Genomic DNA, 25,882 nt, shown 5'->3' with positions numbered 1-25,882 from the left:
CATCAGACATGCCCTCAATATCTGGGGCTTCTGAGTGGGGCTGGCAGGAACAACACAAGACTTGTGAGAGGTCTGCTCCTCCATGAAATAGCAGCTGAAGGCAGGGGGCATAGCAGGGTCTGATATTACTCTAGACTCATTAGCATTTAGTAATTTTGGGTTTTTTTCCCACAGGGTTATTGAGCTGCACAGTTTGATCCAGTGCTTGCTAAAGGACCCAGGTGTTTTGGTTATTGGGAGAGGTCCCCAAGGGTGTTTTAATCATTAGCCTATGTGGATCAGGGATTTAATGTGGCTGTGTATTTATCAGTCTATACCTTTAGCATGGTAAGTGAAAAAAATTAAGACTTGCTGCTTGTGGTAATTTCACCTTGAAAAAATGTGGTGGAAATAGTGTTTAAGAGATAATAAGAACATGTAGAAATTTGCAAAGGCTAAAAAAGACCGACCCATCAGTGACCAGAGATCAAGAAACATGGGTGATGCTAGCTGTCCTTTCTGCCTGTGTGAAGATAAGAGCCTATCTGATGTCAGCAAACAGCATGTACTGAAAACTGAGAAAAATACCTTGTGTTTGAAAATTTCATGCCATAATATCAAGTTCTTTAAGCCATGTCTAAAGCATCAAGTATCTACCATTTGTTAGGCAGAAGAAGTCTCTTCACATTTCCAAGTGGATATACATGCATGTCAAAACCTTACCATACAGAAGCTGATTTACTGCCAGAATGTAGGTATTGCCATCCCCCTTTTGAGTGCCTGGCACAGCCCCAAGGTGTCAGGGCACCTTCACAGCTACACATCCTGACCCAGGCCCATGCAGACCCAATAATAGCTGGTCCACATCAGTCTTGCTTTCACCAAATTCACTTTCTTGGACAATCCTCTGATGGTTCATGAATTTCATTGGAGCAGCTGTGTCTGCTGCATTTGTGATGTGAGGGAAAGGAGGCTGTTTAGAACTCTGGGGGAAAATTCAGGGAGCTTTATGGAAAATGCAGCTTTTTTAAATGAAGAGTAGATTTCTTTGTGCATTTAATGGGAATACAGCTCGTGCTGTTTGGATGAGGCACTTCTGAAAAAAATTACTAATTAATCATTGTTACTTGTATCCAGACTGTTTACATTTCAGCTTGTTGTACTACAGTATAACTCTGATAAAATAGAGATGTTAAAGGCAGTTCAAACTGTTCACAATATAAACTAGGACTTCTGGGGCTTTTATATGTCTTGTAACAACATTTTTGCTTCTTGTAATATGTAGATAAAACCTACAGAGCCAACCCAATTCTGCTGTGAACTCGACTGATGCTGGGCCAGCGTTACAGTTCCCAGTGCCACCTCAATTCTCCCTTTTTTGGCATTGTCTGCAGTCATTATCTGAATGACTTACTTCATTGCAGTCTTCAGCACAGCTCTCTTCACCCCTTCCCGAGCCCCTGCACCTCCCTGGTCCCCTACCCCCACCCCACAATGAGTACCTGCACCCAATGTCTTGCCCCCATGTCCCCTTCACTGCAATCTTGTTCAGCTTTTGTCTTGCTTCACAACTTCAGTTCCCAGTCTCGCTATCCAGCTCCCAGTCCCAGTTTTTATCTTCCTCCTTGGACTCCAAGGTTTCCTCACAAGGTTTTTCGCCTAATCTGCTTGGCATGCCTACCCCTTGCCCACTCTGAATTAAAATAATTCTTTTTCTAGTCTTCCCAAGCACTGGCAAAGTTGTTGAAATTGCTGAGTGTGGTCTTCTAGTGCCAGGACACTCTTATTCTTATTACCCACCTGGAGAACAGGATTTGAAGTGTGTTGCCCCAGAGGGGATGGAAATGCCTCCTTTAGGTTAAAGAAAGAGGATAAAAAGTGTGCAGGAAAACAAAAAAAACCCCAAGACCAAAGAAAGCTCCTAAGATTTTAAGAAAATTAACAGACTGAGAGTGATTTGTAACTGCATTTAAAGAAGGAACAATGTTCCAAATACTCCTAGGAATCAAGAATCTCAAAATATGCCAGTCAATAACTAAGCCTAAGAGCACTGCTGGAAGGAAAGCAAAGGCTCCATCAAACTAGCAGATCACAAGCTGCAGAGATAGATGCAGAAACCAAAATTCATATTTCACAGGGTACTCTAAAGGATTAACTCAGAAACATTATGTTACAGTATTTAGTATTTTTGTTCATATAAAAGAGCAAACTGCCTGCAGTGTTTACCTGGGTGCTTTTTTTTCCTTGCTCCCTTAGTGTGAAATGTTTAAATTAAATTCTGTATTTGTGTATGCAAATCATGTTTCTTATACGTAGGCAGAAGTCTCGTCAGATGTTGCATGTGCAATTTAAGAAGCAGCTTTGAACATTTGGTCCTGTATTTGCCTGAAGGAAAGGATTTCAGTACATTAGGATTACATTCTTCTGTGCCCAACCTTAGCAGCTAGCTCATTGAGCATGTTGGGTCACTGACTCTGTAAGCATTTAAACTAACTTCTCTTAGCAATTACAGTAATTAAGTCTCTCCTAAATTACAAATTAAGATCATCTGGATGCATTAAAGAAGCAAAAGTGGTATTAGCAGGGGGGAGGGAAAAGAAGTTTAAAAAGTTTTCAATTATTTTTAATTTTAGAGACAAGTTTGTGTTTTTACAAACCAGGCTGTGCTGTTGCTGTGGGCGTGTAGGGTGAGGCACCTCTGCAGCACAACCTGGCCACTATCTCCGTTCCTGCTGCTCTCCCTGCACTTTGCATAGTCTCTTCACCTGTCTGAGGATCTTTGTTAGGTACACCAAAGTGCTGCTGTGAGTTTGCTGTGGCAAATGTATCTTCAATGTGGATGTACCTTTAAAGTCAACTCAACTCCTTTGGCTCCCTATCTTTCTCTAAAGGCACAAGCTCTTAAAACACCCATGCAAGCTGCCTGCACAGAGTTGCTTTCCACTGCTGTTGAACAGGAGCTGCTCCAACAGTGGCTCACTGACTTCTCAGACACTCTGTGCATGCTCACTGATGTTACTGAGGAGTCTTGCCAGCAGTCAATACCCTGGGCCAGAGAATGCACGGGAAAATGCATCAGTTTAAAACAAAATCTGTGGTGGCTGCCAACACCTGGATCCATTTTTCTCTGTCTTCACCCTTTAGTTTAAAAGCAAAAATGGAGAATATGAAAGCCTTTAACCAGCAAGTAGTGAAAATTCTTGGTAGAGGTCTTGGTGTAAGCCCCAAATTTACTTCAGGCCCAATGTATCAGGGGAGTACTTTGACTACTGTGTTGCTAGCTGTGCTGGAAAGGGGAACAGACATGCCTCTCACACACACCTACATATGCCTTCTATCCTGAGGGTATTTTCCCAGGAATTAGAATTTTGAAATTATCTTGAAAAAAGCTTTGAATTTCTTTTGGGAAAGGATCCCAACCAGTTCAGCTGATACACTGTAGGAACTAAGGGCAAGGTAGAGAAGGTGTGTTCTGGTCTGAGAGAGGTTATGAACTGCTTCAGCACAAGCAGAACTGGGATTCTACCTCTGAGCAAGCGCATGGCCTTACAGTTCACCTCTAAAATGGAAACAGGACTATTTGGAGAACAGCCCACCAGTGGACAGTAGATGATATAGATGGTGGTGTCACCCATGTCTTCTGACTACCTGCTCACCTGCACTTGGGTGGAAGTATTGCTGTGAGGCTGGATTTGATCTGTTTAACCAGCTGACACTTTCAATTTATTATGTATTTTGAAGTTTAGTAATACACCACAGTAATATATTTCAAGTGATGCAAGACCATATTAAAATATTAATCAAATGTGCAAACCATCTGCATTCATAAATGGAAGTAATCTGCAAAGGAAGAAGTTATAAACAAAATGGGAATTCATTGCACTGTGTTTGAAAAATGTGCTACTGGAATGTATTTGAAAATACTCTGAATAATTCCTCTTAATACAAGCTTCCTGGATTAAAGATTAATTACATATATTAAGAGTAATAAAAGTGTAATTGACCTTTAGGGATGTGAATTTAAACTCTCTTGTCACTCTGGAGAAAGCGCTGACTTGTAGCGTATGGAATGGTTTATTCTACTAGACATAGAAATTTGTTTTGATCAGATTCATGACCCAAGCCTTTTTGATTTTTTTTCACCACTTAAGTGACAAATTTTGACATCACTGTGGTTATTTCTACCCCTAATTTTATGGTCCAAATTTCAATTATATTTTGGTTTGAACCAAAGCTAAAATACCACTAATTTAAAAACCTCATTTTGGCAGATGTTTTATAAACTCAATACCATTCATGCCCTGTTTATACTCTTGTATTAAATTGAAGTTATGATCATGTATTTTGCATCAAAAAAACTTATTATCATCAACATTAAAACAAATACTTAAAACACTGCTCTAGTTACCTTTTCTAAGTGATTACTCTAAGAATACTCCAGGAGTTTATACAATGTTTACACACAACAGAGGAAAAAACACTCCAATGAAAGCCTCCAGTTCTATGCTAAAAGCAAGGTATTTACAGTCTCAGGATATGCTTGAAATATCTACAAAGAATTCTTGCAAGTTAATTCACTTTTTAGGTGGCTAAACAGCTTTAGTATCCTGTAGCTATTTGAAGACAAATCGCTGCTGACTAAAGAATTCTCTTGCCTATATACCCATGACTGTAACAGTGAAATATATGTTTTAATATACTAGTGCCTACTATTTTTGCCAGGTGACAAAGTTTGCAGTGGTCAAGTTTCAAATAACTTCTGAGGGATGGAGCCTGATCCATGGAAAGTGATTTGTGTGCAAACCAAGCATAGGGAGTCACCAGTTGAGTATGACAGGGCTGGAGACTAGCTTTGTCTGACTGGCAGAGGTTATACAAACATAAAGCAGAATTAGGCATCTGAGACTGAATTTAAGGACTTACTCAAATTACTTTGAAAGCACAAACTACCGTGTGTTCATTTTGGGGAGGGGGGAGGCGGCACAGGGGGTGGTTTCTGTGTGAAGCTGCTAGCAGCTTCCACCATGACCATGAGCCAATCTCTAATGGATCTGAAGATGGACATGCTTCTGGCCCAGTCAGAGAGGTTGGTAACACCTCTGTGATGACATATTTAAGAAGAACATCAAAATGGCACACAGGCAGTTTATTCCAAGGGTGGTGAGATGCCATAGCCGCTGCCATCCCAGCCTGTGGTGAGGTGCCACCATGGCCACCGCCGTGTTGGCACAGCCGCAGCAAGCCTTGCCTGCCTGGCCAGCCCAGCCAGCCGCAGCACGGGCAGAAGGGCAGGGACAGCACCAGCAGCTTCTCCTTCCTGGCACCCCATGTGAGGAGAGGCGTTAAATAGCACAAGCTCCATGACAGCCACCACTGACACAATGGTGGCGGGGCCACATGGCCAGCAGTGGAAACATGGCAAACAATTCCTTGACATTGAACCTAGACAAAATCAACCTCTCAGCGCTGTGTGATCCTGCAGGAGTCTTTGAATTAGTGGAACTTGTTGGCAATTATATCTGTGAGCTGCAGGTTTTTCACTGGTCAGAGAAGAAGAGGAAGTGAAGACGTGAGGGAAAACAACATGGTGGCATCAAGGTCAGTGAAAAAAAAAAAAAAGAGGTGGAGGACGTGCTCCAAGTGAGCCAAGATTCCTCTGCAGGCTGTGATGAAGACTGTGGTGAAACAAACTGTCCCTCTGTAATGCATGAAGTCCATGAGGGATTCAGAGATCCTCTCACAGCCTGTGTGAAAAACACTCACACTGGAGCAGAAGGATGGTGAGCTGTGATCCAGTAGGAGACCTGAATCAAGAGAGAGAGTCCCTGTTTCCAAACTAGAGCAGCCTATCCTTAGAGGACTGCACCCTGTGGATGAGTGACCATGCCACAACAGTTTTGGGAAGACTGTTTGTCTGTGGGAGGGAACCCACAGCACGGCAGAGGAAAGACTCCTCTCCCTAAACAGAATAAGATCTTGAGTGATGAACTGACCCAAACCCCCACACCCTGTCTTTCTGTGCTATCAGTGGGAAGGAAGGAGGGGCTGGGTGAAAAAAGGTGTTTTGAAGGCTTATTATTCTCATTATCGTCCTCTGACTGTTAATAATAAATTTACCTTATGTCTTTTAATATGAACCTATTTTGCCCTTAGAGTGTTTTTGTCCCAGTCCTTATCTCAACTCATGAGTCCTTCATAATTTTCTGTTTTCTTCTCCTCTGCCCAACTATAGGAGAAGAGAGTGAGCAAATGACTTTTGTGGGTGCCTGGCATTTGGCCAATATCAAACCATGACATACCATATTCTGTTTGGTTACATGATCTGCTATGCTGTGCTTTTTACTAAACTTTGCTTCCTCTGCTGCAACATCTAAACAAAAGTAAAGGCAAAGAGATGAAGGAGAAGAAGGAATATTTGAGTACTTCAGGCAACCAGTACTGCTCTGGAAACTCCAAGGGTCCTTGCCTTATTACCCTGCTTATTACCCTGCTGTGCAAGAGATGCACAATACAGACCTGACAGTGATTAAATTCCTGACTGCTACTGAAGCCACTGCAAGCTCCCCCCCTCCCCACCCCCCCCCAGAATATATAAAGTACATTGTATATTGTGATACAGCCTGAAATATAAGTCCTGAGGCATTTGAAGTCAAACATCTGAAATTATTTGGCATATTTGGTTATCATTACTCCTATGTCTTCCTCCCTTTTCTATTACATCAAATTAACACTACCTTAATTAGAGAGAAGTTGTATTGATCGATACAATCAATATTGCTTGTAAAGCTCTGAGGAATACTGAGTGTTTTACAAGAGACATCCATAGTACTTGGCAACTTCCATAAGAAAGTTAATGCATATTTAGTAGGGTTTGCTATTTTGCCATTATTAATGTTCCTGCTTGCACTTTGCAAAAGGAAGAAAAGAAGGAGTGTTCTAATGTACATTGGCTGGGGTGGGTGCATGTCCAGTGTCTGGGGACTGAAACTGTAGAGGCAAGCCAGTGTGGGCATACTGTGGACTCTGGCTTTCTCATGTTAGTTCTGGTCTCCTACTGAGTACCCCTCTTCTCTTTGCAGTCATGCATGTGGGTATGTAGCTGTCCAGCTATGGATATACATATGGATGCAAGAAGCTTGCAAATTGTAGTGTCAGATATCAAAAGAAAAAACCTCAAAAAACAATAAAACACTGAAAAAAATAAAAACCAACCTTTAAAATTATACTTACCTTTGGTTATTCCCAGTGCTCTCCCTCTCTTCCTCAGTAAGTCTTCCCTCATCTTGTTATTCTTGCTAATCTTCATAACTCTCTGTTCCTTTTATGCTAATGTTTCCATCCTTCTAGCCTGTCATTGTCCCATTCTCTTCTTTGTTCCCTCAAACCTAACTATTTTCCTATGTTTTCCTCTCTTCCTTTCTTTCTTTTGTCTCCTCCCTCCTCTCACATTCTGTTTCTTCCCAGCTCTTGCATTTTTCCTGCGCACAGGGATGAGTCATTACAAGCATAGGAGATTTCTCTTCCTTGCAGATCAGCACTACAATGCCAATAACACTAACAAGAAATAATTTCAGGGGAAAAAGTTGGTTCAATTTCCACAATGTTGGAGCACATCCATTGTAAGAAGAAAGTTTGGATGATTTAATAATTCACTTTTCATTGTAAAAATGCAAATAGCGATATTCAGAGATGCATAACTCTCTCAGATCAGTGTCTATAGTAGCAGAAAACAAACCACAAGTTTTACTTTCTCCAAAATTTACATCCTTAAGTCAAAATCTGTGTTATGATGAAGTGTCCTAATGGAAGCCATTGGTAAATATTAGCATAGGTGAAATTTCCAGTAATGTTGTTGACTCTGACAATTTGATATCAAAGAGAGACACAGATAAAATTGGACTTTTTTCAAAAGATATAGAAAATACAAGGTCAGTTTGGAACAGAACATTAATGTGTGTAATATGAATCATTTACATTGAATATACCCATATATTAAGGGCTCCCCTAAAGTTTAGGGTTTTAGAGAAACTTTCTGACATTGACATCTTCTATGCAGGATGATTTCAGCAGAGAAAATCTGAAATTAAATAAGATAGGCAAGAACATTGAAGATGGAAAAAATCTCTCCTAGTACAGAAAAAGTTTGGAATAAAAATGGCAAATCTAGAAGCATCAGAGATTAATGGTTTTTAATACCCATAGTTCTCTCTCCTCCCCAAATAATTAAACCTCACAAAATATGAGCTAGTTTTAGATATAACAATAGGGTAATAAAAAGAAAACAGCAGTTTGATGAATATCTTATCTTCAGAATATACATCAAGAAATAAAACTAAGTGAAACTATATGGAAAGACATTGGTAAAGAGTAATTTTACAACAGTAAGTACAGAAATGTCAATGAAGAGAGGAGGTCAGCATATATGCCAGAGTGAAAAATTGCACTACAAAGCAATACATGTGAACAAAAGAGCTGCAGAGAATGAAGGTACAAATGTAGATTCAAATATAGTGTAATACAATAAATATCCACTGATCACTGATTTAAAATATTGTATCCAAAGTCTAGATCAAGAGTTTGAGCTACTGATTGTCTTAGAATCCAGGGTTTTTATTAAATCAATAGTAAAACTCTGGGGGAGTTTTGTGATGCCTGAAGAGGCCTCTTAAGAATACTTCTAATACCACAGTGTATCTCAAGTGTCCTGTATTCCATTTGTTCCTGGCCCTTCAGTTTAACTCTTTCTTAGCTTCCTCTCTTCCCTTGGCTTTTCAGATATTTGGGAAAAGTTTGTGCTTGGAGCCATCCTCCTGTGTTCTCCAAAGCCTGCCTGAGTTTTTGAAAGATTGGGAAGAAAATACTATAATAAAATGTTCATTCTCAGCAGCAAGGGAAAGGGTATTTTCATTTGGTTTTGTTTTAACTACTTCTGCTGTAGTTGTCATAAGTTCTTCCTTTTAGGAAAGGAGTCATGATTAATATATTTGTTAATTACATGCATCTAGAAGGCACAGAAATACATTGCTAATTATTTGAAATATTTATTGCAAACTCAAGGGTATGGTTACTGTGGGTGTTTGAGCTAAGCTAATTGCTTTGCAATTTTAAGAACTAGATTCTTGTGAACTAGGACCTAGGTTCTTGCAAAAGACGTAATTCTGAAAATCAGAAATATATTTAAATGGGCTAGCCTGAAACAGTCTACCTGAAGATTTGGAAGAAGTTCTCCAAATGCTATGTAGGGTTTTATTACTTGGCAAGCAGTTTCAGTTCTGAGGTATCTGTAAGGCTGGTGGCTTGTAATGAGTCAGCTGGAGAAGTGAGTCAGTTAAACCTAAAGAAAGATACCAATACTTCAAAAGATACAATTTGAAATAAATCATACTTTTCTGGCTGCAAGAAACCTTTATCGGACTAGTCTCTACATAAACCATCACCCATGTGTGTTTTCTCTGGCCTAATAAAAGGTGTGGCATCTGAAAGCATTGCTATGTGTCTTGGACAGATAGAACAAGTGAAGGGCAACCCCATGGATGTAGAAAGTGTTGAGGGAAAAAAGCTGAGGGCAGTGGTAGGTGTTGCACTAAATCTGACTGAGACAACTGGGTGGGTGGGTTATGAAGGAAAGGAATGGGGTTAGAAGCCCTGGATGAATATGCTCATGTGTGTATCAGTCTAACATCAGTGAGTCCAGCTTTTGAAGTAGGTGGGATGCTAATGGGAGTCCTTTGCAGGTGTATGCTGGTTATTTTGTAATTTTTTATTATGGGAAATAAATGTAAGCTATGGGAGAGGGGCCCTTTATCAAGCACACCTCCAGAAGTGTTGGCTTTTCATTCCTAGGAGGAATGAAAATTATTTCATTTTCCTTCTTACAGTATCTTTCTTAGCTCTTAGTGTTGCAGTAAAATGAATGTCACTTCTGAGAGACAATGGAGGTCTTTAGAGAGCTCAGCTTTCATTATAAACTAGATATTTTCCACCACAAAAGGAGATGTGGTTAGATCCAAGAGCTATGATGCTCTCTCCTTCTCCTCAGGTACCACCTCTGGATGCCATGTCTTGTGCTGCAATGGGGCAGGGGGATGACAGCCCCTGAAGAAAAGGAAGACAGAAGATGCAAAAGGGAGAGCTCCATAATCTCTACTTAGCAAGCAGCAAGAAGACATGCCAGGCCAACCCACTGTCTGTTTTAGGCATGTAGTACAGGCACTCTTCATGTCATTCTACCTCTCCCATGACTTGAGGGAAGACACAGGCCCTTTGGACACACTTAAGAAATATTGCAGTGACATACTCTGCCCTTGGGCTGCCTCTGGTGGAACCGAAGGTAGGGTGGAAGGATGATTATGTGACAACAGATATTCATGTGCCATATAGACCTCCATTCTGATAGAAAAGGTAAGCAGTAAGAAGCCTCACAAGTCCAGTGTTTATAGGTTCATCACAGCTCGTTTTTCCTTTCCTCCCTTCTGGCTGTATATACATATTTTGTCACTGATGCCTGCATGTCCCCTCATTCCAGCTGGGTGCTCAGTGCAGGAATTTCTCATGTCAGAGAGAGTGGGTGACATATGGTTGTCTTAGGGGCTGCAAGGGGTAGTTAATCCTTTTAGCCTGTTACCTGATGCCAGGAATCAATGTGGCAGCTTAAAAAATACACTGGTGGCTCCTTGACAAAGGTAGCTCTTCTTTCATATTTACTTTTTCACTATGACTGGGTCATCAAAATATGAGTTTCTCTTTTTCACACAGTGTCTTTGCAGAGCAGCTTCTCTGAGCCAGATGTCAGCTCTGATAGGATGTGGACTTCAAAACCAAACCATGAGGAGTTCACTCAGAGGCAGGACCTTGGGCACCCATGTTGCATTGTGATTTTTCCCTTGGCACAGCCTAGATGCCTTGAAGACCGTGAGAAACAGAAGAATGAAAATTAACTGAATTTGGCCCAAAGATATAAAGCATAAAATACTACAGCGCCTCTTAGACCCACAATGATAAACCATCCTCAGATGCAAACATCTTGCTCCAGAAGTACTGGAACTAATGAATCCTGATTTCCTACAGATTTATGTTCTGTGGGTTGACTGACTTGTGTGGTCTAAGAAGATGTATGCTTTTTGGGTGACTGGAGAATGTGTGAGGTCTCTCTCTGCATGGATTTGTTGCTTTCTCATAAGGTGTGTTCACAGTGTGCTTTCTCCAAATCTGGGCAATAGATTTGGGATGACTGTCTTTAGCCAGCTGCTTATTTTTAGAGGCTTCTGAGAATGTGTTTTTATTGGCCAGTAGAGTCAAATGCTATTCGGAGGGAACACAAATATTGTACAAGCCTTGCTTCCACAGGCAATGGGGATAAACAGCTATTGTTCTCCCTTTGCCCTCTGCTCCACACTATCTTCTGTCTTTCATGGTCCTGCTGCCTTTCCCACTTCTTGGAAATGGATACACCCTGTGGGCCTAAGGAAGCAACCTCTTTCCTGGTTTATTCCATCATTTCAGGTGAACCTGCCCTGGTACTACCACCTTTATCCTTGTCTCTCTTATATCTTTGTTTCAGAAAAAAACTAGGTTCAGGAACAATTCACCTGCTGCTAAGAGAAATGATTCCTGGAAGGTCAGACAGGCTTAGCCATGTTTTGTCTGTTGTAGTAATACTAGCTGTAATCTTTTCTTCTCTGCAGGTAAGAAGGAAGAGATTTGCTGTGTAGTCCAGCTTTTGACAACTGGAACCATTGTATTGAATATATTTCTTAATAAAATGAAAAAATGGCCAATTATATTTTAATGTTGATTCATATGATCGAGTTTGGTAGATGTTCAATAGGAACCAAAGCATCCCTGCTTTAAATGCATGCCTTTGCCCAATGGGATGTTGACTGTAAGGTCAGCTGCCAATGACAAGAACACACCAATACACACTTAAGAATCTTGTATACAACAAGGCTGAAAGATCTCAGTTGAAAAATATTTTCCACTGATCAAGCACTGTCAGTTTTTCATACTACATAATGGATGCTCAAAAAAGGAGGTGTAGTGTTGATATGTTTCTCCTTTATGACGTCTAAATTAAGTGCTCTAACTGGTCTCAAGCCACTTGCAGGTGGGCTGTGTGTTTTTAGTTCCATTTATTTTCATTTCAGTGATAAATAATGCTGAGTAGGTTATTTCACATTTTCTGATTTTAAGGAACACTACAGAAATACTGGCAATTCCCTTGCAAGAAGCTAGCTGACAACCAGAATTTGCAACCTTTAGAAAGCACAACTGTATAAGAACATTTCCATTTTGCTTGGGAAGAAAAGAATCAATAGTTCAGAAAGGTACCTATGACATTTTCAATTTGTAAAACATTTAGGTTATTCTTTAGAATTTTCTAGAAGCAGTAGGGAGCTGTTCTGTTTCTGGGGAGCCAGTGATTCCTGATGTCTCCCATGCTATCCCTTCCTGGTAAGAGTCCTGTGGAAGCCCAGGGAGTCTCCAAAACTGCTATTGAAAAATAGGAAACTGGGGCAGGCTTCAGAGGAGGCACCCCAAATTATCTGAAAATCAGATTTTTCTGCAGGACATTTTGATTTTGCCATAGCAACATTCACTAAATTGAACCAGTTCAGCCATCAAACTTCCCCCCTCACTTCTGCTCCCAGGCGCTCCCCAGCAGCATTCCCCTGCACCCCAGGCTCTGGCTCCCCGTCTCTCAGCCAAACCAAATAAAACCTTCAGTTCAGCAGCCAAACGCGAGCTCGGCGGTGGCAGGCATGGGCGCGGGACTCCTCCTCATCCTGCGGGACTCCTCTAGGTGGGGCAGGCGAGTTTTCGCAGAGAGCGGAGCCCGCTCGGCGCCGCGGCTCTGCCGAACTTCCCAGCGGAGGGCGAGGCAGGCAGAAGTTCGAGCGGACCGCGGGGCCGTGGGCTGCGGGCTCCGAGGTGTTCGGGCTCACTGGGACCCAGCTGGGGACATTCATGACAAACTCTGCGAGCGGAGGAGACGCGCACTGGCACCTGTGAGAGCCCGAGCGAGCGGGACCCTGCGCCCTGTGCCCGCCGGAGCAGCTGCGGGCATCGCGCTCTTTGTGCCCCCGGAGCAGCTGCGGGCATCCCTCTGTGCCCGCCAGGGCAGCTGCGGGCATCAGCTGCGGGCATCCCGCTCTCTGTGTCCCCGGAGCAGCTGCGGGCATCCCGCTCTCTGTGCCCCCGGAGCAGCTGCGGGCATCCCGCTCTCTGTGCCCCCGGAGCAACTGCGGGCATCCCTCTCTCTGTGCCCGCCGGGGCAGCTGCGGGCATCAGCTGCGGGCATCCCGCTCTCTGTGCCCCCGGAGCAGCTGCGGGCATCCCGCTCTCTGTGCCCCCGGAGCAGCTGCGGGCATCCCGCTCTCTGTGCCCGCCGGATCAGCCCTTCTCCGGGCTTCGGAGGCAGTGAGCCCGTCTGTGCAAGGTAAGCTCCCGTCTCTGTGAACCCGTCTGTGCAAGGTAGGCTCGCGTCGAGTTCGTCGGCTGCCTCTCCCCAGAGCCAGCGTGCTTCTGGGACGGGATCTGCTCTGTCACGGGGATGTCATTGAGGGCTGTGGCTGGAAATTGTCTGGGGTTTAGGCTTCGTTTGAAAGAGGTCTACCTTCCAGTGAGTTTCTCTGCTGCTAGAACAGCAATAAAGAACTGCTTTTACTCTGCGAATCCTAGAAAGTAGCTGCAGCTCCTGGTAGTACCTTTGGTAAGAAGTTCTTTTCTTTGCACAGAATGTGTGGTGGACTTTTTTTTATTATTAGAAGTACTGATGTTCTGACTGGTTTCTAAACTCTAGAGGATCCAGTTGGTTTTTTATTTCAATAGAAGTATAAATTTCTCCAAAGGATTGTGGAACTGCTCTTTTGAGTTTTGTTAACATTGAAAACTAATTTGCATTTATTTTTTAATACACATGTGAATACATGTTCATAGCATTCTGATTTTTATTCTCTCTGCTTCCACAATCTCTCTGTGTAAGGGTACTGAGGCTAAGGTCCAGAGAGGAAAGTGGACTACTGCCCAAACTGAGAAGTACTTGGGCAGAGTGGTGTTGCACACCTGCTCCAAGCAAAGGACTATGTAGCGTGGTGCCAAATAGCTTTGAAATGCCCAGCTATGCTTGGGGGAGCAGAGCTCAGCTGGGACTGCAGAACCTGCTCCAGTGGTGAAGTGGCCTCTGTGAACCTTACACAACTATGAAAGATTGCAATTTGTACTGAGCCTGGGTGGTTTTAGCTGCTGCTGCTACAGCTATATACTGCACTGCTACTGTGTATTAGAAAAAGTGCAGCTAGACACTGGTGTGCCAAGGAGAAAAGGTGTTTTCATTTTTACAGCCAGTGAAGCTTTAGATATGATATGAAAGGGCAATGGATGGCACTTAGGATCTGTTGCCCATGGGGTGAGATCCTCATCAATAGCACAACAATGCCAAGGAGTGTAGTGACCACCACCTCCTTGGGGTACCACCCCAAACCTCTCTACATGCCTCAAACTACAAGGAAATCTTTCACACTTTTGGCTGCAGTTCATTTGAGTAGACAAGGCCAATGGCCATACTGCCCTTCCTCTACAGCAGAGGTGGGCGTTGATGTTGTGTGCTGCAGTTTCGAATTATAGGTCTTGAAATGTTTTGGGCAAGTGGCAGAAATCTCTGGCAGCTCTATGGGAAAAATTGTGGGAGATCACAAATTTTAAAAGGAAATTAATGTGACTTTGCAAAGCAGGGTCAAACCCAATGACTGTTATCAGGATTATTCAGTTCTTTGTTCTTCTCTCTCAGAAATGCCTAAGTTGTACAATGTGAAAAGAAAGAAAGTTTGGGTATCCTCTATTGAAGACCAATACTAATAAGAAATTAATTGATAAATTATAAAAGACAAGAACTCTCAAATAAAGGAAATACATTCAACAGCAGCAAGTTGGCTCCATACCACCCAGTGGGAACAATTCCACCTTCAGGTAACCTCCTGAAGATCACTGATAATGTGGTCAGTGATCACATTTTCACTGAAGATCATTGACAATGGTGAAACTTTTACCAGACCTTAGCCCATTTCTTTTGGTTGGTAGGGCAGAGCCTAGCTATGTTTTGTTTGTTTGTAGTCTGACCACAAGAAAGAGCTCAGATGAGGATGTGCCCAGAAAAAGCCAACAGGCTTTTTTTTTAATTTTTTGAGTACATAGATAGCTTTTGCAGAAAACCACTGGCATAAATAGACTGATTTTTCTCTATTGCAGCTAAATGAAAAACATGTGATGTTTTAATTTTTCACATAGGATGGTGAGATGGTAATTTTCAAGGCATCATACTGAATGGTGTGCCATGGAAATCATCTCACCGAAAATGTTGAACTGAATGCAATTTTACCATAGTGTTGTTAAGAACTCTTCTGAAAATTACTTTATGTGGAACATTTCAACTTTACGGGTTAAGGTGGCATTTCTTGGAGGACTGAAATATTTTAACAGAGTCTAAAGTTTCTAACTGAACCCATATAGCTGTGCTAGATCCAAGTCTCAGTTTTCAAGAAATAGCAGCATAAGCTTTTGAAGATTAGATTAATATTAAGATAATGTTTTTCTCATGTTGTCATCAATGGAGGAATTCCCCTCTAATATCATCAACAAGTGTTGTTTCCTTTAACCATGCTAGGATGGAACTGGGTCTCAGATCATATCTATGCTATTTCTCTTTTCAGCTAAAAGGTAGATAAATTGCAATGTGAACTACTGCCTATAGCAGAATAACCAGAGAGGTGCCAGCATGGCCCCACCCTACATGAGTCATTGGTGTGAAGCTGAGTGTAGAGCAGCCTTTCCATTCACTCCTGAAAAATGTATCTAATTTCTCCGTCTGATTATTCTGAAACCAGGCCTTTACTGCCTTCTGGTGCCCTCCCGGCCCTCAAAACCCAGTATATATTTTATGATGCAATAGAAGGCAACAGGTACCCCTTTTTACTCAACAGGTCCTGTAGCAGCAGCTTTTGTTGCAGAAAACCCTGCTTCCCTAACATGTAAAAATGTTCTGGCTGGTGTGTCAATAGGTCAGGGAGCTATTTGCGAAAACAGAGAAACTTTCTTGCCATGTATATTCCAAGAAGGTAAGTCCCTGTAAAGAATTAGATTATTACTGAACAAGGACAGAATTGTGATGTGTAAGACTAAGACTGTCCACCTTGGCAAAGTGTAACTGATTTCTGCCAACGGTCACTTTATGGACCACGTGTTCAACTATACTTGTCCCAGAAAACCAAGAACCTTCATACAGCGAAGACTAGAAAATTCAAATATTATTTGGAGGCCAAGTAACTTGCTGTTCCTTTGTTTGATTTATCACTCATCCAATTTTATTACAAACGGGTAAAATTCTGGGCTGATGCAGTCAATGGCAAAACTTCCACAAGGGTGGTGTGCCCAGCTCTTTCTGGCTCTTTGGCAACATTCAGTGATCAAACACTTTTTCCTGAACTATATTAACTTTGCACACATTTCTCTGACTTGACATAGATCAGCTTTTTCAGTTTCTTTCCACTGGGGAAATCAGAACAAAAGTAGAGAGGACATTATTTTCAAATTCAGAAGGAGTCCATTTGAAACAAAAAAATAAAAGATAAACAAAAACTACTTTAAAAGCATTATCTGCTATTGTCTTATGAAGAAGTTAAAGCTTTGCCAGTGGATTTTCAAATCTCTGTGGAGATGGAGTCAGGGCCACATCCTCCTGAATCTGACGCAAGCAAGTGCTAGTTTTGAAATGTCAGAAGTGTCATTCTGTGAAGTTAAGCCACAATGCTTGAACTGAATCACCCACCATGAATCTAGCAACAGGTTTTACAGTGCCACATTGCCATAATGTCTGACCATCTGCAGTGCAAAATCAATAGCTAAGTCCCTGGTGGATTTCATATAATTTCTGGCATTCTTTTTCAGACTCTATTCTGCAGAGCTGAGATTTTTTTTTTTTTTTCATTTGGTGCCTTAAATTCTTCCTGTTTGCTTTTTGGGAGTAGATGGCTGGTAAGAGTTTATATAGCACAAGGGACTCCCAGAGCTATGTTAGTTTTATAGCAGAAAGGCTTTTTGAGGAGGCTGATGTTGTCCCATTCCCTGTCCCACAGAGAGCCTCTCCAACAGTTGGTGATACCTCACCTGATCCTTGCTTCACTTGTTGTGCATAGGAAGCTAGGAGGGTGTTAATGACCTGACTATCCAGAGTCCTGCTCTGCTAATAAAATGTGCATGGTATACTGTGTTTTGAAAATGTTACTTTGATACAGTAAATAGCTATGGGTGAATTGGGAAGAAAAAGCAAAAGAGTTCAGAAAACTTAGTTTGATTATACTTGCAGCATCCTGAATGTTGATGGACCTGAGACCCTTTTGATTTTCAAGTCTAAGATCAATCTAGTTACTACCCTTGAGCATCCAGCTCTTCTCAACCAATCTTCAGTGAGATACTTGCTCCCTACTGGAGCCTGGCATAGAAAGATCCATAACTTACAGTTTCTTGCTGTCTTTGTCTCCGCTGTGTAAGCACTGATGGATGCACATCCCCTGAAGGTCATGTTAATGAGCCTCTGGTTCTTTGGGCTTTGCAGCCAGGAAGGACATGGTGCTGCAAAACTTAGCTGCATCCAAGTCCAAACTAGCTCTTTGGCAAGAAGGAACCCAGGAAAGATTCATCCTTTTCCCTACCTCCATATGTATATGAAGACTAGGCTTTATCCTCTGTACAGCAATGTAACAGACTGGGGACCAAAGCAGAAACATATGGACAAATAATGAGAGAGCTTTAATTCTGACAGTGCATCCATCTCTTCCTTTGGATATATCGCAAGCAAAAATTACTGAAGTGCCAGTTAAGCAGCATACAATTATTTGCAGATTGAGTGTCATAATATTGCATTTCATGTGAAGCAAGAACCATTTTATTCGTTCAGGATTAGATATTTGTAATTATCCAGGCTAGAAGGATGCATTCCTAGGACATGCTCCATTTTTCATTTGGAACTCTATTCTTCTGGGGAGAAGGATCAGGGATGGAAAAAGATCTGTACAGTAATAGCTGATAAATTGAGGCTTTCTAGAACTTGGCTTTTGTCACTGAAAAGAAGACTTAAAGACCCTGTACATCAATATCACACTTCTTGGAAGAGAAACACTGGGACTGCAAAAATATGAGGAACAGATGGTATCAACGGTTAATATAGGCAGAGTCTGTTAAAATACCTGGTGCTGGTTTATAGCCCGGTCTAGTTAGGAGCTATGGAACAGACAACATCCTCAAACATGAAGGATTTCAATTTACCTCTTATAATGAAGCAAAACTTGAAATTACCATTCTAAACTAACATTTCTCTTCCTATTGGAGTTCACAAAAAAACGGGAAAGGCTGGGGACAAGTTCTCTTTTTCTCACTCAAGATTTTGCCATTTCTTCTCTCAGTGGGTAGTTGTGACAATGTGTCCCCCGAGTTAGACACGTTTGTATTTACAAACATAGGAAAGAATGATGTGTGGGCTGCCAAGCAAAGCAGCAGCACCTTCAACTGTCCATCCCCTTTCTTTCTCAGTGTTTACCACCTGCACAGCAGGCATGGCTCAATGGCTTGTGGGCTCACCTCCAAGCCACGGGAGTTTATGGGCTGGCGGATCCACGTAAGCCGAGGCTGGCGTAAAGTCTGGCAGCCTGAAGCTGGTTTCACAAAGCATCCAGTTTAGCCAGCTGCAGGAGGGTAATAATTTCCAAGAGAGGGACAGAGTACACAGCTGAGGGCAGTAACCATCTCAGCTGTCACCATTTATTCCATCACCAAGTCTGAGTGTCAACACCCTCCAAGAGAGACAAAAGTAAAACTGAGTATCCAGGCATTGTGGGGCACAGATTTATTTCATTAAATTCAAATACTTCCCTGTGATGAATCTTGTCTCTTTAAATTTTCCATACAGAAAAAGTATGTGCTAATATATTGCCAGTTGGAGGGGTATATTTTCTGTGCATATGTAGATTCAGTTGGTTTCTTTGGGACGTAAAATGCGAATGAAAAAGCCATTGTTCTTGTCTTGCTCTCAATTTTCAAAAATTGCTAGTTCTTATAAGCAGACCAAAACAGATAACAGATGGCACCAGCTAGCAACAAGGAAACCTAGATGCAAATATTGTATGGTATATGAAGAACATCTCTGATGTGGTAGAGTTATGTTTTTTATCATGGTTTCTAACCAGTTGTGAGAAAAATCCAGTACTAACCCTTTGTGGTATTTAACTGGATGTGAAAGGTGCAAATAATTCAGCTGGTGACCAAATTATATAATTGATAATAAATAAAAAAAAAACAACCAGAAAGCCCAACCTGATAATATTGATATAAAGGGACTGGATATACTTTCCAATAAAGCCAACAGCAGACTCTCCAGTCATGTCAGCAGATATCCAACCTGCTTGTCAATTTCTGATTTTCTTCCAAGATTCCCATGTACACAGGCTACACTGAAAAAAGAAATAAAGGGCGCTTGCGTGTGAATGCTTTCCTGACCCAATTGATCAGTCAGTGATCAAAATTAGGCACCATGCAGGGTCTGCACCATGCAGAGAATGCAGCAGGTCTAGCACATCAGACTTACAGGTGCCTTGCACCCCTGCTCTCCCAGACCTGCATATCTTCACAAGGAACCAGGAGCCACAGCTGGGCTGAACTACAGGAGTGTGCCCAGTATAGTGCAGATCTCTCAGGGCTTGCATAAGGCTGTTTCTAATTTAGCTTAGGTGGAAGTCAGACTAAACAAACAAATGGGTATCTCTGCGGCAAGTATCTATGCATGGGGAAACACCAGGAGCAACTTTGAGGAGGCAGTGAGTGGTGCCCTTGGGAGTACAGCACATGGGAGAGGCACGTCCACATGTAGATGAGACATCTGCTTGCAGCTTGATGAGTGTACATATTTTCCAATCACTCCTGCCCACAATGTCACCTCTACCTCCACTTTTAAATTGCAGCCTCCACAGCAGGGAAAGGCAACACAGGTTAAGAAAACCTAAAACTTTACCAACTTCTCTCTCCAACCAAGAGAGAAACTCATCTTGTAGCAAATGAGTATCAGATCCAAACCCTTGAATGAATAGTAGGGATCTGAGCAGCTGGAAAGTGAGGTCTAATATCTTGGTAGGGTGAGATTACAGTGAACTGTCTTTTTTCCTGCAGAAATGTGTGCTTGCCAAATCTCCAGTGTAATACAGAACACTTGCTTCTCGTGCTGCAGAGCTCTAAGATATCAGACCTTCTGTGTACAGCAGCAGACAAATGCAGTCAAAATGACAGAGCAATTTCTCATATTTACTCTCTTTGCCTCTGCCCCCAGTACCTGTAGAGTCAGATCTATGGCAGTGAGCATAGTCTTACCTGGTTGGTAGAAGACTGTGGTTAAATGCTCCCTGACTTTTTTTACTAGAAAATGAGTCTGTTGATGTGGTGCCAGTCAATTACTGACAGAAATTTCAGAGCTCCGAAGCTCACTTGTTCATTGATGCTTCACTTGTAAGGTACTTTCGTGCCATAGTAAGTTACTTTGCTGGTAAAATAACTTTTTCCTAGCCCTTCACCCATTTAACACTGAACTATGCCTACAGAGAGCATCAGAGAATCACAAGTTTACTTCAGCATATGTATAAAATTTATTTTTTCTTTGAAGTGTTTCTAAATACTCTTCTTGTGTTCAAGTAAAGCTGTCACTGAGTTCACTGAGGTTTGCCCATGCAAGGAGGAAAAGCTCTGTCCCCTTGGGATTGCATAAACCATTTTCTAGCAATTTATCTGCTAAGGTGACAGATTTCCTTATTATAGCACTGAAAACAGGAACTTCACTGTCTTCTAACAGAAATGACTTTATGTATTTTATGAAACTGAGCCAAAGGCACTGCTCTTGTCAGCTGGAGATGGTGGCTGTTTGGTTGGTCTGGACATGAGAATTATCTACTTCCCCTTCCTCTTTTTTTTGTTTTTGTTAATGAAGGCTTTATACCTGACAAAAATACATAGCTGTGTTTTTCCCTTCAGGTCATGTTATCGGAAGCTTTGAGTTGGGGGTGGGAGTAAAAAAGTTCACTTACTAGGTAAGATTAAAGAAATTAAAGGCTAAGGCTCGTATTTAATTTTCCCTTGTAGATGTAATTTTTCATGCAGTGACAGCATCAGAACCTTTTCAAGTTTTATAGCTATTTCACATTTGGCAGAAACAACAGGAAACCATCTGTAGCAAAGCAGGATTGTTATAAGCATAATATTCAGTAATGAAAAAAAGATTAAAAGAAAACACTGTTATCTTTATGTGATAGCTTTGAAGGGGCAAAGAGCAGGATGCTTGCATTTGCTACTAACTTCATAAAAAATTTCTAGACGAGTCAGCCATGGAAAAAAATGATTATTTCAGCAGAAGGAATAAATCCAATATGAAATTTGACTTTTGGTTTCTTGTTGAGATTTCCATAATGACTGTAAAGATGCTTGTGGTGAGGAAACTTTATATGCCTGTTTTCTGTAAATCGCAGCTTACAATGATGGAGCTTAGAAGCACACACACAACTTCAAATATTCACATTGTCCCACACAAGGCAAGTAAACTACTCGTGTTCTTAAGCTTTAAGTCCAGGCCTGAGAGCCTTTTCTAGACCAAGGAAATAAAAATTGTGGAGATTTAGACAGCTTGTACTGTCCTCCATTCCCATATGACAGGATGTGTTTGTTCTTGCTTTACTGTGTTTTCTGCGCTGGAAAGGAGACTTCCAGACTGAAAAAGTGTATATTCATTGCTTGCAGGTAAAAAATACTTCTTGCTGAAACTTATTTTGTTAATTGGAGTGTCACATCCTGAGGCTGCACTAAATACCTCTGAAGACCATGGTCAGTCCTGTAAAGTTGTTACAATGCAAATATCCTTGTCAGAATGTCCACTTAAGAAAGGGTGTGTTTTTCAGGTGTGTTCTAAAGTTTAGCTTGGGCTAAACCTGTCTGTAATTTCTTTGTCACTGACTGTGTGTTTCACATTTTTATAATCAGACCTAGTTTTAAGATAGCATTTCACCGTGCAAAAGTCAAAATGTGTCAGGGAACTGCAATATCTTGTTGTTATTAATGTCTTAAATTATAGCTAGACACCCTGTTTTTCCAGTTTCCGAGGCAAGTTATGAAGGCTTTTTTTTTTAGTGCTGAGCTGATGAGACATTAAAGGTTTCTTTTTCAAATAGTTTGGCTGTTGGGTTGCTCCTTTCACTCACACCTGCCCCTTGACTTAGAAATTGTCTCCGCCTCTTCTGCATCAAACACTGAATTTACATAGGCAGAAAGAAAGTGTGGACGGCCAACAGCTCGCACCGTCATTAAGATGAGAATGCAAGAACAAAGCAGCACAATGGTAAGAGAAATCTAACAATACCCTGTCTTGCTGCGAGTCTGACTAACCAGGGCTTTCCCACAGGAGGGAACGGTGCTGAGGATACCGCAGGATTAGCAGATGCATGCAGGGCTGCTGGCAGTGACTAAGCCAGCAACAGAGAATGAGTCGAAGTTCTAGACATGAGTCAGGTTTTGAACTTGTTGTGGTTTGTAGCGGCTCGAAAGGCTTTGTATGGCATCACTGCAAGAGTCTGTGACTGCAAAGAGATGGGCTCACAGCTGGTAGAGCCACTGGCTGCTTTGGAAGGGAGTGCTTGCTTTCAACAAAACACTGTAGTTGAGCTCAACACCCACAGCACAGCCTTGGCATTATTTTAATGCCTTTACCAAAGTGCTATGGCTTAACAATTCAGTAAGATCTTGCTAATTATGCAAGCCTCCCTGGAGAATTTTAGAGGTGCTCATAAGAAGAGAAGCATCATAAAATTATTTCTTAAAATATATGTGACAAAAATAAGACAAAAGCAGTGGAATGATACATGTGTTTAGCAGCTAAAGTAGAACTTTTTTTTCCTCTGTATGCTTGCCTTTTCTTCTGGAATTCTAAAACACAGAAGGAAAGAAAATGAGAGGAAAGCATGATGTCTGGATTTGTTTTGTTTCTTCAGAACTTTCTGTTTGTGCCTTTTCAAACAGTTTGGCATAAAGATTTGAGTGGGAAGACTTGAGATGCTCTCTCAGTCCTGATGTTGTTGGTGTTTTTGCCATTTATTTTAACAAAATGTTGATATACTTTTATATGCTGCTTCCTGTGCCTATGTCAGAGATGGACTAAAACTTAAAGAAAAGGTGCAATTGCCCACAAGCTGCTGAAACTGTATGAGTTTAATCAAAATAAGTGAAAAACATTTGCTTTTCCCCTTGCAAAGCCAAGTGCAGAGACATTACTAACAGTTCAGGTTCCCCAGAAATACATGCAGAAGCTGCTCTCTGTGGTATTTTCCTTACCATTACTAATTCTAGATGGATTAATCTAACAAGAGGTGCACACAGACCTTTGCTTAGCTTCATAGGCATGTCAACTTCTGCAGAGCACATGCAAACTCATAAACAATTCTGCTTAATTCTGCAACATTTTTCATCTGGAGTTTTTATGCTTTGTTATATATATAGATAAAACACTTAGTGCTGCGTATGAGAAAAGTGCATAGAATAACAGACACTCTCTGAGTCTTTGATTAGGCAGCACTCTGAGGTGAGAAGCAGATACCTTCTGTTAGATCATCTTCAAGGACTTAATCCCAAGGAGGAATTTGGATGCCTAGCAGACAAGTCACCTCACATGTTAAGTCTGAAATGTAGATACTAAGAAATCTTGCTTGCCTCCTCTTCACCACAGAGGTACCTACATACCTCAACACCCACGTTTGTGTGCAGTGAGTTCCTTGCATGCCTGGACGTGTGCTTCTGGACATGCTTTACCTGGCTTGGCCTCTGCTGGTTGAACAGACCAACATGCCACACGTCAGGTCCTCCCACTAAGCATGGTCACACTGGTACACGCTCAGGGAGTTCAGGTGGGAGATCTGGACGCAGTGTGTTTCTTAGCCTGTGGAGACTTTAGCTGTTTTACTCACTGCAGTGTCCCCAGCCCCAGCTCTTGTGCATTCCAAAAGAGGTGTCTGCCTGTCGATTCCTTTTGCTTTTTTAATGGTTACATTTTCCTAGGCATAAGTGCCAATTTGGAGAGAAAAAGAAAAATAATACTGCCACGTGGTGGCTAGGGTGTCCATAAACACCTGCTAAAGTGTGTGGAGATGTAGGCTCTGGGTAATAATATAAGATATCTAAATTTAGCTCAGAGTAAGAACTGGAGCCCAGTTTCCAAACTCTGACCCAGGTGGTGCCCCAGCTACTAGGTTTGGAAGTCATGTGAGCGAGCGAAAAAGAGACAAAAACTGTCTCATGCAAAACAGAAAATCTGCAAGAGGAGGGAGCTGGACAAACCTAAGAGAGCCTGTGTAGCCATGCTGAGGCCAGGAGCTCTGAACAGCTCCCTCTCTATAGAGCCCCCCCAGCCACTTAGAGTAAAGATTTCCAAACTTGTGGAAGGAGGTTCCAAGGAGGATCCTGGCAGGTGGAGGTGTTTGGCCTTGTGTTGCCCTGTAGATGATGGGGGTATTAAGTGCATAGATATGAAACAGTGGTAGGAAAGGTTCCATAGGCTGGAATTTGGGGTGAGTCTGGAGGCTGAAAGGCAAAACCTTGTCAGGTTTCTAAGCCCTGCCAGGATCAGGACCAAGGCATTTTGAAGATGCCTGATTTGAGGTGTCTCTTCCCAGACTCTGGCTGTAGCAAGGATGCTGCCACCTTCCGTGTCTGCTGTGGAGCACTGAGTCTATTGTGGCCCTGTTCCTGTTGTGAATCTGGCCTGATCCCCAGTGAAGTAGGAAACTTTCCTGAGAAAAATGCTGAACATTAGTCCAGCCTAGTTAAAGTCAAAGATGGCTAAGAGGCACATAGCTCCAGGAACACTAGCAGGCATGAAGAATGATTTCTGATGGATCAGTGTCTTGTGGCCAATAGCCAGCTCCAGATGAAGCTATTCTCACTGGGACATGTGCAAAGACCTTGCTGCCATGTATTATCAATGGCTCACAAGGCACCCTTGTCACATACTGTAGTGCATCATAAAACCTCTGGGGTCTGTAGGGGAAAGGGGCTGGGGGTGCACAATTAAGCTGTGGAAGTGTGTGGGAAATTGCTTCTGGCCACACAAAGACCATTTGCTTTGGAATCCACTTAAAATTTGGGTAAATACACCCAGTTAAAAAAACCCAAAACCACAAAGTAGCCCTCCTGCAAATATCCAATAACCCCATGGCTTTGGCACTCTCTTGAGATGCAGGTGTTGGAAATTCAGCTCCCTGTTCCAAATTAAATAGAGGGAGTATTTGATGTTGTCCCATTTTATTCAAAGTGTGTCATACACCTGCACCAATAAATTGATCTGTGGAAACCATATACTCCTCTGAAATGTGCTAACCATACCCTGTAATCAGGCCTTTAGTCCTTATTAAAGTTATAACAATACATTTTAATCTGTTAAAGAACAATTATTTGGAGTGCAAGCAGAGAACACAGCACAGATTTAGGAGAAAGATGTTGCAGGGCAAACTTCAGTGATGGGGTAATAGGTGGTATCAATGTGGTCATCTTAGGTTTGTATTTCTGGGCTTTTGAATGGCTTTGAAGTTTAAATGTTGTACAGTAACTACAGTATTTTCTGAACACTGACATTTGTATTGTAAACTAATTGTTTTGGTTGAGAAACTGCTGACTGAGCTAACATATCTTTCTGTTAGAAGGCAGACTGACTTCAACTACTGATGTTGCTTTGGGAGTGGGAACATCACAATTTGATCTTTATATTTTAAAAATTGAAGTTACTTCCTTTTGGATAAGTTTGTTTTATTGGGCATATAAATTAGGGAAAACCATTTTATAT

General features: G+C 41.8%; 1 protein-coding gene across 5 annotated transcripts in view; it reads left to right on the top strand.

Annotated features, from left to right (window-relative positions):
- Positions 1-13,278: 13,278 nt before the first annotated feature.
- EDAR (ectodysplasin A receptor) overlaps positions 13,279-25,882 on the top strand; it is a 78,949-nt gene continuing 66,345 nt past the window's right edge. For 2 of the 5 annotated variants that reach the window (XM_085583505.1, XM_085583486.1), the window contains exon 1: positions 13,279-13,414. Coding sequence is in view for 2 of the 5 variants with exons in the window: in XM_085583485.1 (XP_085439611.1) it covers positions 22,364-22,393 (30 nt within the window). In the remaining 3 variants the exon portion in view is untranslated. The other 3 variants (XM_085583485.1, XM_085583475.1, XM_085583495.1) reach the window with 2 other exon arrangements.

The sequence above is a fragment of the Lonchura striata genome, chromosome 1, assembly GCF_050655825.1.
Source record: "Lonchura striata isolate lonStrDom1 chromosome 1, ASM5065582v1, whole genome shotgun sequence".
Taxonomy (NCBI): Eukaryota; Metazoa; Chordata; class Aves; order Passeriformes; family Estrildidae; genus Lonchura; species Lonchura striata.
This window is presented reverse-complemented; position numbering and strand designations above follow the sequence as displayed.